A 13,955-nucleotide genomic window follows, 5' to 3' on the forward strand; every position below is an offset into this window, starting at 1 on the left:
TTTTTAAATGAAACTTTATTAATTAGATATTTGAAAGGTTTGTCCCACAATAACAACATAAGCCCAGTCTTGAGATTAATCACAGGAAAATTGATTGCTGGGTCATTGAAAACCTGAGGAAGTCAATTCCTTGAAAAGATTATTCCATTGCTAGCTTGTGAGGGAGGTATATGAATTTACGCGTTCTGACTTGTTCCTGATCTAAGTTCTGTACACAGCATAAATTTCAAATTGCTGAGGCTGATTCGCAACCAATTGTGTGAACAGAGTGAACAAAGCTGAATCTGTAAAACACTAGTTCTGTGCATTTGAAAAACTTGAGATGAAAGCCACTTTGAAATTGTTGCATTAAAATAACTATAATTGTCCTTACATGAAATTTTCCTGGTGAGTTAACTGCTTAAACTGTGGTAGATGCTATGGGAAAAGTCGTGGTCATATTTAACAATCCAGTCCCATCTGCTTTGAACCAAGGTTCTATTTGCCGAAAATTGAAGGGTGAGGAAGCCCTCTTAACAGACTTCCCACATATCACAAGTCATTTAAAAAGAGATTTAAGCAACTCTCTGGATAAACTGCCTCTAAATTCTCTTACATATCACCTTTGATAAATTTCTGCACTTTAATTATTCATATGCTACAATTTACCCTTAAAATGTAGAACCTTCTGAAAGTTTCGAAAAATATTTTAAAATATCTAATTTATTGTTGAGTAAAACATGAATCTGGTCATTCCATTCATGTCAATTTTCTGCTCTTGCCCTATCAGAAACACACAGCAGGAGCCTGAGCAGATGGAAATTCATGGAAAAGGAGGGAGGGTGGGGAGCAGAAGAAATGAGGACCGCGACAGCCTGTGTTCAGAGGCAGATATGGTCTGCCCCTTCCTTCAGAGAATAAAAGACACTTAAAAAACCCATTTACCTGAGTGCTAACTTCAATTATGACCAGAGAGGTGGGAAGAAAGGTAACCTTTCAGGCATCCTGAGGTTCTTCAAATTCCTACTGCCTCACAATGCATGACTAACAACATCGAAGCATCCTTTGCTCAGACTTGCTTGTCCCTAATGTCTCCAAAAAGGGGGCTATACACAAAGTACATTTAAATTAAGTATCGCTATCCTTAACTGTCCACTTGCAATAAATAAATGTCCTTAGTTTGGTCAAGGTACTGAGTGCCTGGCAGAGCTGTAGTGATCCAAAGTTCGGTGAGAGGATTAAATGATCACAGAAGAGACCTCTATTCCCTCCTGTTCATCTGGTGGGAGGGTAATCCCTGATTCTGCTTCATTCTTGCCAATACCCTTAGGTACCGGGCCAGGTTACCAGTTGTTTATAGTAAGGCCACTTTGCCTGAAGCTACAAGTGTGACTTTATGGAAACAGCTTTACTTTTAAACAGTAACCCAGAAGTTTCTAATTAAAAATGCCTGTTTTTTTCTCCTCTATGCTAAAAACGCCGGTTTGTTTTCCAGTCTCACCGGATTGAAAAAAAAAAAAAAAGTACAAGGGGAAAAAGGACACGCAAACTCTGGGTAATTACTGCTTGGAATTGGCTGCTTTCCAGAAGAAGCAACAAACTGCTTAGAGTTAAGTGGAAACTTTGTGTAACTATTAAGAAAGTAAACTAATGATAGAAACAGAACACAGGCCCCACTCCCGCTTCCCCAACAGTGGACCTGGCTGCCTCACTGAACAGCTCTGAGATTTAACTACATGCCTCTGATGGCTCAGTCATTTCTTATTACAATGGTTCTCAAAGTGTGGTCCTGGGGTGAGCAGCAGCAGCAGCACCAGCAGTAGCTTCCCCCATCAGCTGGAATCTGGTTAGAAACGCAAATTATCAAACCTTACTAAACACCTACAGAATCAGACTCTCTGTTTATGATCCAGCAATATATGTTTTCATGATCTCTCCTGGCAATTCTTATATATTCTAAAGTTTGAGAAGCACTGTTCTATTAAAGCTGGGTATTTTCAAAGTAATTTTCTAGGATTTTAAAATTTCAATAATTAAACTGACCATCAGTGAATAGGGAAACGTTTTCAACCCAATGTTTTCAAATGCAACTGAGATGAGAAATAAAGCTATCCTCAGCATATAAATCCTGGATTCCTGACCCTAGCTGAGTATTAGAAGGTCCTGGGAGGTTTTTAAAAAAATGCCAGGATTTTATCCCCAAATCAACTGAAACAGACTGGGGGAAGGGGAAAGATGAAGGCAGCAATTAAATGTATGTATGTATGTATGTATATGTGAGTTTGTGTGTATGTGTGTGTACATGTGTGTGTGTGTGTGTGTGTGTGTGTGTGTTAGAATCCCAGTTATTCTAAGGCATGGGAAAGTTGAGAATCACTGATATAAAGCAACCAGAACGGTTAGACCCTTAGCAGAACAGTCCAAGAACTAGGAAACAGGGCTATGTGGCTATCTATAGCAGACACACACCACACACACCACACACACACACACACACACACACACAGACAGACACACACTTTCATAGACTGGGTTTGCACCACATTAATTAGGCACTAGCTAGCATGTAAGACTTGGGATAAGCACAGAACCCTGTACTGCCTCACATCCTTTTAAAATCTAACTGGCTGAACAGTTCCAGTTTCTAGTACATAGTTCACGAATAAATGTAAGTTTAGGAAGCAAATGTAGTTTTGATGCTAGAGGCTGGATCCCAAATAATTTAAAAAATAATAAAAGCTTGAGCATGGAGCCACCACTATCCTACATAAACCACATTGAGACATTCTCTCCACACATCCAATTGGTTCTACCATCTCTTTTCTGTCAGAGAAAAATACAACTCGAGCTTGAACAGGTCAGGAGCACTGATGGCTTAAAAATGAAATCCTACCATAAAAGGACATCAGAACCAAGTTAGTCAGTTCTAGAAATGTACTATTTTATCATATACCATATTCATATATACTCTTTCATAATGAAATATTGAGAACAGAACCATAAATTAAGAAAAAATTCAATGTCCATCTATTTCGCAGCACTCTGCAAGGTTTAACCTCCTTCTGCACATTAACTAAACAGATTTCCATAAAAGCCCTTACGAGGTCAAGACAGGTATTATTATTGCTATTATTTTAGTTTTACTTATGAAAAGATAAACCCAGATAGTTAAGTGAATTTTCCAGGGACAGACTGCTAATAGCAGCTTTAACTATGGTAATAATATTCTAATGTTTGACATCAATAACTGTACATACCACTATTAAAATCTTAAAGTATTGTTGATTACTATTTCCAGAAGACTACAAATGGCCAAATGAATTAAAATAGATAAAAGAGGGAAGTGGGAAACCCAATATTTTAAAAAACTCCAACTGGGGGAAGAATAGAAACCATAAAAAAGATTAACTTAAAATACTTGGAATGACTGTAACTTCTTTTAAAAAAACTTTTCTCCAGTTGCTAAACTTGTCTCTCAATTCTTAACAGATCCATAAAGCATATAAATAAAGCATAAAGTGTAAGATGGAGCTCTGATTTTATACTCAGGCTTGTATCACTGCTACAAAATATTCTTAGGATAATTAAGCAATATTTTTGCCTCATAGAATACTAGCACCATTAAATCAATTTGATCTGCTTATGTTCAGAAAATTTGTTTACTGATATTTTCATATTATTCCTATTACATGAAAGTATGGAATTGTATTCTGCTTCATTTGAAAATATAATACACTTCTTTCAAATCTGAAACCAGGAACTTTAAAAAACTGTTAGCAAATTTAATAATGCAGAAATTTATGCTTTAACTGTCGAGTAAAAACATAGGGAGATACAGGAAAATACTTTAACAATATTTAACCTATTAGACCATCTTTCATAGTTTGTGTTTATTAAAATTAACCAACTATAATGTAATATTTAAACATTTTATACCACCAAAGTATTAATAAACCCAACAAGGGTCTATCACCTTTTCTTAAAATATACACGTTACATGCTTCCCTAGGATAATCTTTCACTATTAGAAGACAGGCAGCTATGTACTATTCTTAATTAAAGCCCTATTTCAGTTAAAGTAGAGCAATCTGCAATTTAATTATAATATAAACTGTAATGTAACTAATGACATTGTATGTATTTTCATCAGATAATTAGAACAGTCAGTAAATAAAGCTTTACGAAGCAGGAAATAAAACAGGTGAGGGGTTGTGCCTCATTTCTCACCTCACTGCTAATGAGAGTCTGAATGAAGATCAGTCATCTCCTACCTATGCCTTGACGGTGTGCAATAAAAGCACACACTGTAGACAGCTCTACTAACTTAATGTAACACCAAGCAGGCGTCAGAAAAATCCACACAGAGAAGTGATAAAATAGTGTACAGCTAAAACTAACTCATTTATCAAGAAAGACAGAATAATTATGAGGAATGCCCAGACTGTAGGCCCTGTGATAGAAATGAATAATGGGAACATTAACTACATTATTTTAAGAACACACTTAAAAAACCCCCAAATCTAAGTCTACTCTACCTAGACTTGAATTACCTTTGGAAATACAGTAATGGTGAAATGCCTGATTTTACAATCACAGAGGTAATTTTTCTGCTTCAGGTTGGAGGAAAAAAAGCATAGGCTTCTTGCTAATAGTAATAACAAGAACAGACACCAAACTTTGACATTTTCACATTAGAGAAATTGAGTTCTACCAAAACCTAATACTAGAAAGGCAATGATTTTCTTTTAGCGGAGGTATGTAACTTATGCATCCTCATTCTATGATCGTATTGGTGAAGGAAACATGTTAGTCTAGTGAGGGACTGTGTATAGCATTTAGGTCATCAAATGAGTACTTTCTATTAAATCACAATTTCAGAATTTATTGAATTAAGAATTCTTATCGAATTAAGAATTTATAATAGATGTGGAAGAAAAGACAATTTAAAAATATTTTTTTTCTGAACCGCTTTTGGAATAGAGTTCCTAATGTAGTATATGAGTGAATTATTTAGTTTCTCTGCATATATTCAGCTTGCACAAATACTGAAATACAACTTGACTTACTGATGTTTTGTCTCCAAATACATAAACCTCCCCAATTCAAAATGCTGCTTGCTTTAAATTCAACCTGGTGAGTACTTATTATCTCTCCTTGGCCCATCTTAAGTTTGTCAATCACATGTGTGAGTGTATAACACAGAAAAAATATATTCTGCTTTACCAACCAGGCTGTGAGTCCCCTGAGGGAAAGAACATGCCTGTTATCTTCTTGAATAAAGTGAAGAGAAGTAGAAACTCTTCCCAGGACTTAGTAAGAAATCTTTATCACAGCAGAGACTCAAATAAATGCTTAGTTTTGACAAAGAAAAGGTAAAGAAACCAATTATCTTTAGGCAATAACCAGAATACCAGAGGAATGTGAACAGATAATACCAATAAGTTTACACTGCTGTTAACATATAGATGTTGACAAAGAGACACATTCAAAAGGATTTTCAAAATTGAGAGGGAAGAGCAGAATTACGATATTACAGCCAGCACATTCAGTGTCTCTCCAGTGGTAATTCTTGCCAAGAGTTTCAAAGTCAGTCAACAATGACTAACACAGCTAGTCTAAAAAGCATCTTTAAACCCCCCTTTTTTCTTCTCCTGGGTAGCTTTCTACATTCTCTTATTCTGAGAAGGTAATTAAAAAATATGATTTTGCCACATATATGTTTCCCCCCTCTTTTGAAACTTTTGCTGGTGACAGCCTTCCAAAACTAAGAAAGCAGCTTTAGGCCAGCTGTCCCCTATACCTTGGCCCATACTGTGAAATAAAGTGATTCGCAGAACAGTATATATGTACAAGTGACACCAAAAGCACATCTTGAAAAGTAATATTGTAGATAAATACGAAATGTCACTTCTTCCCCTACAGGAAAACTTTTAAGATGATAAATCATCCTCACACCTTGAAGTATAGCTGATTCAAGGAGTGTACTTGATCAGGCAAAGGAATGGGGAATTTTAGTGAACTGATACTATTAATTTTGCCAGTGCTTATTGTGCAAATTTGGGTAAGTCACTCGTATTTAGTAAATGGGATTGAGAGTGGATACAATTTATAATTAAAAATTCATGCATGTTGCCAAGAAGAAATTATTTTTATCAGCTGCAAAATGGTTGCTCAATTTCATTCAGTTTAACTTCAAAACATCAGAGAACACCAGAAAGTCTGTTCAGCCTGGGGGTATGTATGTCTGTGTGTGTGTGTTTTCCAATTGGGACCACGTTCTCAAGAACTTGGCATATTAGGGTTCTCCACCAAAGAAGATGAGAAGGTTGGATTGATCTGAGTGAGTGCATCAGCTGCCTTCCCTTCTTACAACTGGGGGCTGGGTAACCGCAGGTGCTCCCAGTCTCCATTATACCAGCTCCTTTTATGGGGGATCTGATTAGGCCAAATATTGTATCTCTGCCATACTTCTAACCAGTAGCTCAACTGAAATAAAGGTTCTTAGGAATTTGCTTCTTTGGAAGTGAAATGCTTTGATGACAACTTTAAAGATAATGGGATTTTTTTGGTATTTATGGAGAGAGACAGTATCATTGATGCAATGTCACTATGAAACAGTGAAAACCTCCAATCCTGTCTGGCCTGAATGACTCTGTTGAGGTCATGCCATCCCACAGTGGGGACACACCTGAGGCTATGGAACACTGGAAAGCTAATAGCTGCCAATGAAAAGACAGATCTCAAGACTCCCAGTGGAGTCTGTTAGTCACCAGCATCATACAAGTAATTATCTATCTCATGTATACTTTATTAAGCAACAATCTTGAATATTTAAACTTAAAACATGTTGTTGAAAATGAAGAGTTTTACCTTTTCATATTCAGCAATGCCCAAGGTATTCCAGAGGGAGTATGAAATGCAGGTAGTAATTTTACCCCAAGTTCCACTGCTTTCTTTCGAAAAATCTGAAAAGTTAAACAGTTAACTGTAAGCTACTGTTGCAAGCAAAACAAGAGGCACTACACTATTATCTAACAGTTACCACTTTTCTACTTTAATATTTTCTACCTTAATATCTGACAAAAAGTTTACCAAATTAACAGAATTACCCAGTAAAGCAACAATGGTCCAGGGGCCATCACACTGGGGGATATTTATTCCCAATCTTGGTTGCTCATTAGAATCATGTGGGGAGATTTGGATGCTACTGATGTGAACGTCTTACTCTTGAGATTCTAATTTCTTTGGTTGTAAGTTTCTGGATCAGGATTTTAAAAGCATCACAGGCGATGCCAGGTGATTTCAACGTGCAAGCCAGTGGGGGAACCACTGTTGTTGGAGGATAAGACTGAGAACCAGGAGGTCTGGTCTATCCCACCTTCAGCACTATTATTCACTAGAGCACAGAGGAAGGAGAAGTTTTAAAAAGACATTATCACAGGTCTATGTGTCTTCTCAGCCCTTGTAGCTTTAACTTTCTCTGATGTTAAGTGTAAGTGATATAAAAAATACTAAGTTAAATTAGGTACAGATTCTGCCCAGAGTTTAGTAGGGAAGATAATTATATGCACATAAATATCTAGAACACAGATAAAATGAGAGCTGGAGATAAAATACTAGGTGAGTTCAGTGAGGCTGTATGCTGGAGACAGCATTTAGATGAGAACTGCATGCAGCATTGAACTGGGGCCGATAATACCACAGACCGGAGTGAAGATTGGAAAGTAAAGAGGGACTCCCTGAGGGATCAGCCTCCTCCCCACAGAAGAAGGCAAATGGGGCCCTACAGAATAAACAGGGAATTGGGCAGCCGGCCTGAAAAAAGGGGATACTGGTAAATGAGGTCAGGCATCCACAGCTCAGGCCAAAACATGGAGGGCCACAAATGTAAGGCTACAACTTTTATCCTGGTTAGAATGGAAAAATAATGAAAGTTTTTGAGCTGCCAATTCTACTGTGCAGAACTGTGTTTTAGGAAGATTAATTAGATGAGATCTATCCTCAGTTTTAGGTCCAAAGAAAAGCACTAGCTTATTTACTGAAGAAAGGCCTGCTACAGTTGTAGCACCAAGCAGGTGCCTAGTCCCGTCCTTTAAGCTGTATGACTCAGCATGGCGGACTGGAAGTGTACCATTTCCTCCTCAAACAAGGAAGAAGTGAGAGAGGCTGGAGGAGCCCTGAAGAGCATGGAAAATAGAAGCAACGTTCTCTGTCGGCCACTGGGGAAGCATTCACTAAAGCAATCAACAAAGAAGTCGTGTGTGGCTTCTCCCCAGAGGGAAGGGCTTCAGTGTCTAACTCCTGCCCTAAGTTCTGAGCCTCTCCACTAAGACATCCAGGCACCTGGGCTCCCAGATGGAAGGTAATCCAGTAATACCAATGTTGACGCTACTTCCCAAACCCTATCTTTTGGGATCTTAAAAAAAATTATTTTTTAATTTAAAATTTTCCTTATGCATACCATAGATCTTTTGGAATCTAAGTCTCATTTAGTAGTGGAAGTCAAGAAAGAAATGACTTTGGTTGACAGTCAATTTAGATAAACTGATATTCCTTGTATACAAATAAGCACATTTGTAGTATATAGAAAATGCTAAAAAATAGAGGTGCCATTTTCTCCACAAATTATTGTAACTCTTGTCAAAGAGGGTAATTTCCTGTATCAATAACTTGTAGCGTATGGAGAGGAGAAAAAAAAGCAGAGCAAAGGGTATATTCTTCTTTCCCTTTCTCTGCCTTACCCTAGAGAAATTTCATGTTGTCTTCTGCTATAAGGATTTATCCAATCACTGCCCAGCCATCTGTTGATTTTCTGGTTTCTGCCCAACTTTTTAAAACTGTTAATTAACTCCTTTTCAAGAAACTTACATAAGATCAAAGTCAAACCATGTAATTAAAACATGAAGTTGGGTATAACCATATGGCACAGGAGTTGAGAGCTCAGGCTTCGAAGCACAATGCCTGTGCTTGAATCTCAGCTCCACTTCTCCAAACTGGGCAATCTTGTACAACTTGCCTAATTTCTCTGTCCTAAGCTTCCTCATCTGTACAATGCAGATAACAACAGCATTTACTCTTTAAAGGCTGTGGAAAGAAATAATAAGTTATTATATTTAAAGACTTTAAGACACATAGTAATCACTAACAGGTAGTTGTAGTTTTTATGGTGATAATGATAATGGTATTTCCTCAAGAAGCTGGCTTTTATCCAACCATTGCTTTGGTACCTTCTACTTATTCAGACTCCTCTCTCATTCTCTCTCTCTCTGTGCGTGTATGTGTGTTAGTTACTCCCCACCTGTCTCCTTGCCTCCTCCCCAACATACACACACTCTTAATCATGTGCATGCATTCTCAAGAGCTAAGGCCTCAGTTCTCATCACCTATTTGCATTCTCAAATTCAACTTTCTATTTTAGCTCTAGTTCAGTACTTCTACCTGTGTACACCCATCACAATTTGGGTGTCTTGTTATCTTCTGAAACTTAACATGTCCAACATGGAATTAATCTTTTAATATCCTGGGCAAACTTCCCCAGCTCTATCACTGATATTACTTTCTGGTCAGTCCCTTGGACTCAAGTGAGCAGGCATTTTTGATTTACTGCCCGCTTCAGTCACCAAGTATCATTGTTAACTCATCTGAAATGTCTTGTATGCAGTTCATTCTCTGATAGGAGCATAGGCCATGTTCTCATTGCCAGGTACAATGAAATGTATGATTTAAAAAAAGAAGGTCCTCCTATCTAGTCTGCTTGTTCCCTTATTTTCATTAATAATTTTTCCTCATTTCTATTAATCTGTATTTATATTACCAACTTTCTCTTTTTACTATAAATTTTCTTGTTCAAGAAATGATCATGACTTCCTCTCTTGTCTAACATCAAGTCAAATCTGCTCTACTGACCATTCAACCACCTTTATGAATCAGACCCTTCAATTATTTTCCATCCGTCTGGCTCTGGCTCCAGCTCCAGCTTTTGAGTCTTCATGGTCTTAAGTACTCATTCATATTCAGTCCATCTTAGCAACTTTATTTATACATTCTCTCATTTTAAATCACTCTCTTCCGCCTCCTTTTGGCTGGTCCAAATTTACTTATTTTTTAAGGGCAAAGTCAAGTCCAGGCCAAGACTCCAGGCCAAGATCTTTGCCTTCTGTGAATTCCCACACTGACAACTAGTACCATACAATATGGTCTTTGATACAGATCCCTAAATGAAGATACAGAAGGCAAGAGAGAGATCTCTGAACATTTTCTTGTGTGTTTTCTCTCATATACCCCAATAATTTTTTCTTCCTAGAAGTAGAGAAAAAGACCCCAATTTCTCCTTCACTGCCTATTATACAGATCTAACCCAGATTAAGTCATTTTGTATTTAAATTTACGGATATCGCCACAGGGCTCCTATGAGTAGTAGGCAGGAAGAACTAATATTCTCAGTTAACAGACAGGAACAGTGGCCCCTTCCCGTATCGGGGTTTTTACACTTGCAGTTTCCTCTGCCTGCAATGCTCTTTCCTGAGCTCTCTCCATGCTTCGCTCATTCTTACCTTCAGGAATCTGCGTAAATGTCCCCTCGAGAGGTCTTTTCCTAACCACCCCACACAAAGTTGGCCATCCCTATTTATTATATCACCTTGTTTCTTTTCCACTATTTATCATGTCTTAAATTATTTTATTTGCTTGTTTATTGTTTGATAACTCCACTAGATACGATCTCAATGAGGGCATGGAAGCAGCTGGCACTCAATAAATGTTCACTTAATAAATAAATGAATCAATCTAAGATTAATTATTAGGTGAGTACAAAGGTAATTGTGGTTTTTGCACTGTTGGAATTTGCTGTTTGATACTGGAATACATTCTTAAATGTGGTTATGTTACATATAATTTTAATGGGTATTTCTCGCTTTCTTAATTTTTTTCCTAATGAATTATTACTTGCTGTTTATTTTATGTTGATTTTAGACTATGGAAATGATGTTAGACAGAAAGCAAATTCGAGTGATTTTCTTATTTGAGTTCAAAATGGGTGGTAAAGTAGCGGAGACAAACTACAACCTCAACAACACATTTGGCCCAGGAACTGCTAACAAACATACAGTGCAGTAGTGATTCAAGAAATCTTGCAGCAAGGCGCAGGGGCTCACGCCTGTAATCCCAGCACTTTGGGGGGCAGAGGTGGGTGGATCATGAGGTCAAGAGATCAAGACTATTCTGGCCAACATGGTAAAACCCCGTCTCTACCAAAAATACAAAAATTAGCTGGGCGTAGTGGCGCATGGCTGTAGTCCCAGCTACTCAGGAGACTGAGGCAGGAGAATCCCTTGAACCTGGGATGCGGAGGTTGCAGTGAGCCAAGATCATGTCACAGCTCTCCAGCCTGGTGACAAAGTGAGACTCTTGTCTTAAAAAAAAATAGAAAGAATAAGTTTTGCAAAGGAGACGAGAGCCTTAAACATGAGGAGCATAGTGGCCAGCCTTGGCAAGTTGATAACGACCAATTGAGACCAATCATTGACACTGATCCTCTTACAACTACATCAGAAGTTGCCACAGAACTCGACGTTGATCATTCTATGGTCATTTTACATTTGAAGCAAGTTGAAAAGGTGAAAAAACTGGCTAAGTGGGTGCCTCGTGAGCTGAGTGAACATCAAAAAAATCGTCATTTTGAAATGTCTTCCTCTCTTATTCTACACAATAATATGAACCATTTCTCGGATTGTGATGTGTGACAAAAAGTGGCTTTTATATGACAACAAGCGATGACCAGCTCAGTGGATGGACTGAGAAGAACCTCCAAAGCACTTCCCAAAGTCAAATTTGCACCAAAAAAAAGGGCAATGGTCACTGTTTGGTGGTCTGCTGCCAGTGAGATCCACTACAGCTTTCTGAACCCTGGTGAAACATTGTATCTGAGAAGTATGCTCAGCAAATCGATAAGATGCATGGAAAACTGCAATGCCTGCAGCTGGCATTAGTCAACAGAAGGGGCCCAATTCTCCATGACAATGCCTGACGGCATGTTGCAAAACCACTTCAAAAGTTGAACAAATTGGGCTATGAAGTTTTGTCTCATCCACCACATTCACCTGACCTCTCGCCAACCCATTACCACTTATTCAAGCATCTCGACAACTTTTCACAGGGAAAACATTTCCACAACCAGAAGGATGCGGAAAATGCTTTCCAAGAGTTTATCAAATCCCAAAGCATGGATTTTTACACTACAGGAATAAACAAACTTATTTCTTGTCAGCAAAAATGTGTTGATTGTAATGGTTCCTATTTTGATTAATAAAGATGTGTTTGAGCCTAGTTATAACGATTTAAAATTCATGGTCCAGGCCGGGCGCGGTGGCTCAAGCCTGTAATCCCAGCACTTTGGGAGGCTGAGAGGGGCGGATCACGAGGTCAGGAGACCGAGACCATCCTGGCTAACCCGGTGAAACCCCGTCTCTACTGAAAAAATACAAAAAACTAGCCGGGTGAGGTGGCGGGTGCCTGTAGTCCCAGCTACTGGGGAGGCTGAGGCAGGAGAATGGCGGGAACCCGGGAGGTGGAGCTTGCAGTGAGCTGAGATCCGGCCACTGCACTCCAGCCTGGGCGACAGAGCGAGACTCCATCTCAAAAAAAAAAAAAATAAAAATAAAATAAAATTCATGGTCCAAAACCACAAGTACTTTTGCATAAACCTAATAACATACCTGGGGCATTGTAATAAGAAACCATTGATATTATATTGTTTGCAAAGTGCTCCATCCCATTCCACTAGTTGCTACTGTCTGAAAATAATTATCTCCAGTATTCTAGAGTCTCAACCTTGGGCACAATTAGGGCACAATTACAAAATATTTTTAGATAAAAATATTAATTAGCTCATTGATGCTTTAATCAAATCATACATGAGACTAAATCAACTTCAATTCTCAATGTTTGATTTGTTATCTCCTCCTGAGCTCTGATGAAGTTGCTGGAGGAAGAACACAGATTCTAAAAGAGAACATCCGTCTACCTAAACTGGTGAGCTTCAAATAAAACTAGCTTGTAAAATTAAAATTGTTGAGAGAATGAAGGAGGCATATCACAAATCATTCTAAAGGGCAATTAAGTTTTAAGTAGCACATCTTAGATGATGTGCTAAAAAGCAAATTATTACAAAAAGTACACTAAATGGTACTTTAGTGCTACTTCAAATGGGGATACGCATGATGGAGATACCCCCGGACCCAGGTCCTTGGACTGGCTGCACTACTGTTTCCATGTGAGGCCTGGGCTGGTCAGTTAACTCTTCTGGTTCTCAATATCCCCAGAAAAAAAAAGGGAGAGTAGGGCTGATCATTTCTATTTTTGATTTATCACTAGAAAAATAAGTACTCAGAAGCCACAAAACTAGTACTAAAATGTGACTGGGAAAAAAGCAAGACAAATATCATTTTTTGAAGATAGGAAATGTTAATTTGCCAATAAATTCTTCACCAATCTTGGTTTCCGGGGTTTGCTGGTACCTCTATTTGGTAGGGAGGATTTTATAAAGAGAGCCAGGTGAAAAATTACAGTTCATAAAATGTAATCCCTGCTAATAGAAGATATTTTTTAATGTCCACTAAAAATATGGTTTTTGTACAACTAGCAATCAGTTTGGGATGGGCAGACATCTTATGATCCAACAAGAATTTTCTAAAATATTTTGCATTCTAGGGATTCTGATCACATTCATAGCAAAAGTCAAAACAATGTAACTTGCTGAAAGAAGGGTGGTAAAATATGATGAAACAGTTCTTTTGAGCATGTAACTAACAAATAACTTTAAATAAAAACTTTTATAGCCTAAAGTTAAGAATTTCAAAATAACTACATGAAAATTGTATCTTTTCCTTACACTTAAGTAACAACATCACAGTCTTATTGCTGTTTTTGATCAATGTTTTAAAAACTTCAAAATTTAAAATCTATTAAATAAACACATT

The 13,955-nt window shown here is 37.8% G+C and overlaps 1 protein-coding gene across 1 annotated transcript in view; it reads right to left on the bottom strand.

The window, feature by feature from the left end:
* Positions 1-13,955, bottom strand: part of LOC105465511 (mannosidase alpha class 1A member 1) — a 171,386-nt gene that overhangs the window by 62,272 nt on the left and 95,159 nt on the right. The window contains exon 6 of the mRNA XM_011713962.3: positions 6,850-6,944. Coding sequence (XP_011712264.2) covers positions 6,850-6,944 — 95 coding nt within the window. The remainder of the gene's footprint in view (positions 1-6,849; positions 6,945-13,955) is intronic.

This window comes from Macaca nemestrina, chromosome 5 (genome assembly GCF_043159975.1).
Source record: "Macaca nemestrina isolate mMacNem1 chromosome 5, mMacNem.hap1, whole genome shotgun sequence".
NCBI lineage: Eukaryota > Metazoa > Chordata > Mammalia > Primates > Cercopithecidae > Macaca > Macaca nemestrina.